Source organism: Cryptotermes secundus, unplaced genomic scaffold, assembly GCF_002891405.2.
Source record: "Cryptotermes secundus unplaced genomic scaffold, Csec_1.0 scaffold72, whole genome shotgun sequence".
NCBI classification, from domain to species: domain Eukaryota; kingdom Metazoa; phylum Arthropoda; class Insecta; order Blattodea; family Kalotermitidae; genus Cryptotermes; species Cryptotermes secundus.
Genome location: NW_019730103.1, coordinates 1,430,947 through 1,437,207, shown reverse-complemented (window position 1 = coordinate 1,437,207; position 6,261 = coordinate 1,430,947). Strand labels below are relative to the sequence as shown.

Here is a 6,261-nt window from a genome sequence, read left to right as displayed (position 1 = left end):
GCTACGGCTGACTTGTCCGGATGTTCTAATCGTATATGCCGTTGATGTTCTTTCAACCTCGTGTCCACAGAACGGCCCGTCTGCCCGATGTAGACCTTGCCGCACTCACATGGAATTCTGTAAATTCCCGGTGTCCTCAGTCCCAGGTGATCTTTGACAGGCCGGAGAAAATTAGATATTTTCTTTGGGGGCAGGCCAACTGATTTGATGTTATGTCGGGACAGTACTCTGCTGATCCTGTTGAATATAGTCCCGACAAAAGGCAAGAAGGCGACAGTTCCTCTGCGGTCATCAGGTTGAATGCTGTTGGGTTGGCGGTTGAGGGCCCTCTGGATCTGCCGGTCGTTATAGCCATTGCGCTTGAAGATGTCCTTAAGGAACTCCAACTCTGCACGCAGACTCTCTTGATCGCACAGAGCTCTGGCCCTATGTACCAGTGTGGACAGAGCTGCCTGTTTACTGGAAGGGTGATGATGGGACTTGGCATTGAGATACAGGTTTTTGTGTGTGGGTTTGCGGTATACTGTATGGCCTAGAGAGCCGTCGGGTCTCTTGTAAATATCTATGTCTAGGAAGGGGAGGTGGCCTTCATGGTTTCCATGGTGAACTGAATGCATGGGTTGATACTGTTTAAGTGGTTCAGGAAACCCTTCAGGTTGTCAGGTCCGTGGGGCCAGAAACGTCGGCCAAAACGAAGAATACACGGTGCCTAAACCCAGAAGACAACTTTCTACAAAATGCTTATGTTTGCTCTAGTCCACTCTGAAGATCTGTGACAACTTGCATCTGAAGACCTGTGAAAACAAAGTGCTTATTTTATTGCTCACATCCATTTTGAAGACCTGTGAACAAATTTTCCTGTATACACAGATAGCTTTCCTTAGTTCACATGAATGCCCTACTAGTAACTGAATCCTTTTGCGAACCAACAAACTCTACTAGTTTCCAATGCGTTCTTATTTTCCGTTCACACCGACAGTGACTACACAAGTGTTATAAGAGTATATTCTTTGAACACTTGAATTTTCACATCTGTTCAAAAAATGTGAGTTTAATAGGCAGTAAAAAAATAAGAGAACAACAAGAAAGTGCAAAATCCAGATGACTGTTTCTATATTACAGCCTAGAGCACTGGTATTCAACATTTTCTGTTCATGTACCCCTAATATAATTTCTCTTCAACTTTGTACCCCAAAAGTTGTTGGTGTATAATTTAAGTTATACAGTCTATAAACTGCATCCAAATAAATTAAATTCATTACATCCAAAATAATGTATTAAATAATAAGTTTCAAATGAGAAAAAGGAGAACCAATCTATTAAATAACAAATATATTATTGCCCATCATATAAAAATTAATAAAGGAACAAAGGTATTTTAGTAAAGCAGAATTATATGATTAATCATTTTATCAATTATTTATGTGGTTCTGAACTTTTAATTAAATGACTGAGCTTGTTTCTGGCACACCAGCAACTCCATTCAGGAACAAATTTTAATTTTATGTGCCTTGTAAGACATCTTTGCAAACCCCAGGATGAAGACCATTGGCCTAGAGGTATGTCTGAATGACCAACCAAATGACAGACCAGCTAACGCCAAGGAGCAAAATTATTATTGAGAAGGTACCAGTTGCTCAGCTGGTCAAGAAATTCCTAGCATTTTATGGAACTTGATGGTTCATTACTGTGTTCACAGCAGTCCACTACAGGCCCATATCCTGAGCCAGAGTAATCCAGTGCAGTGCCCCATCCTATTTAAGGCCATTTCAATATTATCCTCCCATCTATGCCTAGGTCTTCCAAGAGTCATATTCCTTTAGGTTTCCCTACTAAAACTTTGTATAAATTTATCTTCTCTCCCATGCCAATGTCTCAGAAATGTAGAGGCAAAAGGTTCAAGATAGGCAATACTACTCACTTTACATTTCCTTAGGGACATGGAAAATTAACAAATTTTTAATTCAATATTTTTTTATGAACATGGCTTTAAATTTTTCGATTATTTTATCCATTATCCTCACATAACTGTGAAAATTAGAAATGTAAGTTTTGAGGTTTTCACAGCAGCGTTTGATGAGACTATTATCTCTTAAGGTCTATCATACAGTTCTGTATGTGAACACCAGCATTTCAGAGGAGCAAGCTGTCTCCATCCTCAAGGTCCTGCGTCCTGCAAAAGGGCTACTTTTACTGTTGACCTGGGCCACATTGTCTCCCCTTGCCGCCTAGAGATCTGAGTAACAAACTTCCTTCCAACCTGCTTACATAACCAAACTGATTCCTCACTCAACTCATGCTAATCCCGAGTATGGATGCAGCATGTTTCTATGAAACATTCATGTCCACCTACAAAATAGCATAGCATCACAATCCAAAAGTCCATAATATGGAAATCACGAATACCCTGCAACATCTACTGCTGGCAGAAGAATCCAGGAAGTCTCCCTTTTCAAGGATGTCTCCTAGGTATCTACTACTTGAAGCTAATGGTGCGCTCTCAAATAAGGTTCAAGCAAGGAAATCATGGCAGGATAACCATTACATCTGATGTGATGAAATTCTATCTATTATATTTAGGTTAAGGAAGTTACTATTTTAGATCTCCTGTTAATACACTTGATTTGTGAACAGCTGTCAGTAACAAGTTGCATTACACCAATGTCAATAGAGTCAATCTTATATGGAGAATGTTATGAGTAAATGACTGTCAGGCAACACGATAGGTGACTATGACACACTGCATTTGTAATTAAACTGATAGGAAATGTCTCAAGTCGGTATACATTTTGAACATTCTCAACACCGACAATTCTTCAACAGTTTCTTAGTCTGTACATGCATAGATTTTGAACAGTTTTGTTGGATGAACATTGCACAGCCACCCAGTGAGTCCAACAACCTAATGTGACCTCAATCATACCTGTTTCATAACTCTGTCTAGTATCTTCTTGTCCACTGTCGGCACCACATTCTTGAGGTATTCCATGATCTCTTCAAAGCTGTCACATGTTAACAGTCCATCCTTGTGCTCCCCCAGAAGAGCCAGTGCAACTCGGAATATTACTTCTGTGTTCTCCAGGAACAACAGATCTGGAGGAAAGAAAATAAAATACATTAGTAGGAATAGGAAAAGTTCTAAAAGTCCAAACCTGAAGCTTCATTTATGGTGGTACTCCAAATTATTCACTAACTGATTTTAGTTAAATTAATTTTAGTGTGGGTATGGAAATAGGAGGCTGGAGAAAACTGCATAATGAGGAGCTTCATAACTTGTATGCTTCTCCAAGCATAATTAGAATGATCAAGTCAAGGAGGATGAGGTGGGTAGGGCATGTAGCATGAATGGGGAACGGAGGAATGTATATAGGATATTGGTGGGAAAGCCGGAAGGAAGGAGACCACTGGGAAGACCAAGACATAGGTGGGTGGAAAATATTAAAATGGATCTTAAAGAGATATGATGGGATGGTATGGATTGGATTGATAAAATTTTTATTAACTTTTGAAACCGTACAATTATTTTGTGTATACCCTGTACATTACATAAAATACTGCGAAACGAAATATATCAGATTTAGGCAATGGTACGTGAAATGTCAAGTATGTGAATAACAAATATATAACACTGAGCATGTGATCATAACACTGGTAAGTTTGAAAAGCTGGAGGTGGAAGACTTCAGACAGTGGACCTGTATGGAAAGTTTATGACATCACAGGCCACTGACCAAATGACTGACCGACAATCCAACCAACCAACCAACCAACCAACCAACCAACCAACCAACCAACCAACCAACCAACCAATCGATCAATCAACCAACAGGGTCTGTTGGTGAGATGCATGATAGCAATGAAGGGTTCTGTAACAGAAGCGAATTTCTTAACTGGCTGAATAACCATCAACTGCTAAGCAGAGATCATTCATGAATAGACATGCTGTTTTAATGCACAAACAGAATAGAACAGAAGAGGGTGGGCATTCAGGAGCTCTTGCGCAACGACCAATTACATCCTGCACAATCCCATTAGTTTGCTCCTGACACTCACTAGGTCCAAAACAAGAGCTCCAAGTACATGTAAGGCTACTTCAATAGCTCCAACACCTGCTACAAGTGGGAACATCACATAATTATGACACGAATATGTAACTTCTAAAATGACAGTTACCCATTAATAGTTCTGTAAGAGAAGGATTTTTTTGTGGTTTACGAAGGTTATTTGGAAAGTAAAGATACAAAGTCCAGAAAGTATTTGTAAAACATTTTTTTTTTTGATTCACTTGTAGCACTTTTACAATACACCTTTATTTATTTTTCAACGTAGTCACCATGGATCAGAATGCATTTAGTGAGCCTGGGAACGAAGTTTTTTTATTCCAGTGTTGAAGAAATCTCCTGCCTGCCCTCATAGCCATGTCATCACCGCATCTTAAAACTCATCATTGTCCAAAAAAGTTTTTCCAGCTAGACTTTCCTTCAATTTAGAAAACAAGTGATAGTTGTTTGGTGCAGGGTCTGGGCTGAGTGGTAGATGGGCCAATACATTCCACTTGATGGACTGCAACAACTCCTGTGTGGTGCAAGCAGTGTGTGGATGGGTGTTATCGTGCAGTATGCAGACTCCCCACATCAACATTCCTCCCTGCTTGTTTTGAATAGCCCGACACAGTTTCTTCAGCGTCTCACAGTAAGCAGCAGCATTGATGGTGTTTCCTCGAGGCAAACAATTGTTGAGAAGTGGCCCCTTCCTGTCGCAGAAGATGGTTCTATGATTTCTTTGTTTGGTGGTAGGGTTTTGAATTTTTGAGTGTGTGTGGCACCACTGCATTGATTGTCGCTTATTCTCAAGTGTGTGATGAGATACCCAAGTTTCATCTCCCGTCACAAGACAGTCCAGGAAGTTGTCACCTTGATCCTTGTAACATGTGAGGAATGCCTGTGTTGCAGCCACTCCAGTTTTCTTGTGATTGTCTGTCAACATTTTTGGCACCCAACGCATGCACAGTTTCTGATAGCCTAATCTTTTTGTAACAAGTTCATGGGGAATAGTTCTTCACACTTCTGGATGCTGTTGATGAAGTTCATCGATGGTTAAATGTCTGTCAGCACGAATATTTTCAGCAATTTTTTGGATAATTTTATCAGTGAAAATGGATGGCCTTCTACTCTTTATTTCATCATGAACGTCAGTTCTTCCAACTTCAGATTCATGACAGCATTTTGCCACGTTCTGCCTGTTCATAACATCTTTGCCGTAAACAGAAAAAAGTTGGTGATGAATTTCAGCAGCAGCTTCTCCTTTCACATGAAGAAATCGATTTACTGCACAGACCTCACATGTGGCAGGATTTTGAATTGACAGAGCCGCTTTAAACACACACTGCGAGCACGACGTTGCCGTGGCTGTGGCCGGTGAAATCTGCCCTGTCATACAGCTCCTATCTCACAAGGCAACATTACCATTTCTGAAAAAAAATCCCTTGCATTTTTACTGAACTTGTATCTTTACTTTCTGGATATCCCTCATACTTTACGATACACTATGCAGACCTAACAGTGCTCAATGATAGGATAACAAATAAATAATGAACTGCAAAGGATTTGAAAGCAAGAAACTTCAGTCTAATAAGTTATTTCCAAGAATATGCCTGGAGGAAATGAGGAAAATCACTAAAAACCTCCTGTCAACATAGAAATGTCCTGCATTCGAATTAGGCACCCCTTGAATACAAGCCTAGAATGCCATGGCTACTCCAACCCTCTCTGAATCACAGACTTCAATGGCTCCTATTTAGCTAAAGTAGTTCCCCACTTCTATTTTGTAAAGGTTCTGGAATAAGGAACTTTATGTTTCTGTCAGGCTATATATTTCCAGCATTCCTGGTACCTTCTATTTCTCCTGATAATAATAACACTTTCATGCAGATGCCACTGAGAAGTAACAACTTACCAAAAACCCTGGTAACAAACCCAAGAGGGAACTGTGAAGCAAATAGAGTGAGTATCCAGGGGGCTGCATACAGAGTGGGGGCCACTTCGTGCTTGTCAAAGTGGAGATACAATTCAAGGTGCTGGTCGTGCAGAAGGCGTGACAGTTGGTACAACTGCACCTGCAGTGCTGTCATGTCAGGAAGGTACTGTCGTCGCAAGCCTCGCCGGAACATCAGATGGCGAAGTAAGAAGAAGGCTGATTCTTCAGACATCTGCAATATAATGATTCACATTAGAAACATTTTGTGTTTCTTGAGAAACCTGTC

The 6,261-nt window shown here is 40.4% G+C and overlaps 1 protein-coding gene across 7 annotated transcripts in view; it reads right to left on the bottom strand.

Annotated features, from left to right (window-relative positions):
* Positions 1-6,261, bottom strand: part of LOC111865992 (TBC1 domain family member 4) — a 95,270-nt gene that overhangs the window by 6,907 nt on the left and 82,102 nt on the right. For all 7 annotated transcript variants that reach the window (XM_023854453.2, XM_023854451.2, XM_023854454.2 and 4 more), the window contains 2 exons: positions 5,955-6,207; positions 2,924-3,093 (listed from right to left, as the gene is read on the bottom strand). In XM_023854453.2, coding sequence (XP_023710221.1) covers positions 2,924-3,093; positions 5,955-6,207 — 423 coding nt within the window. The remainder of the gene's footprint in view (positions 1-2,923; positions 3,094-5,954; positions 6,208-6,261) is intronic.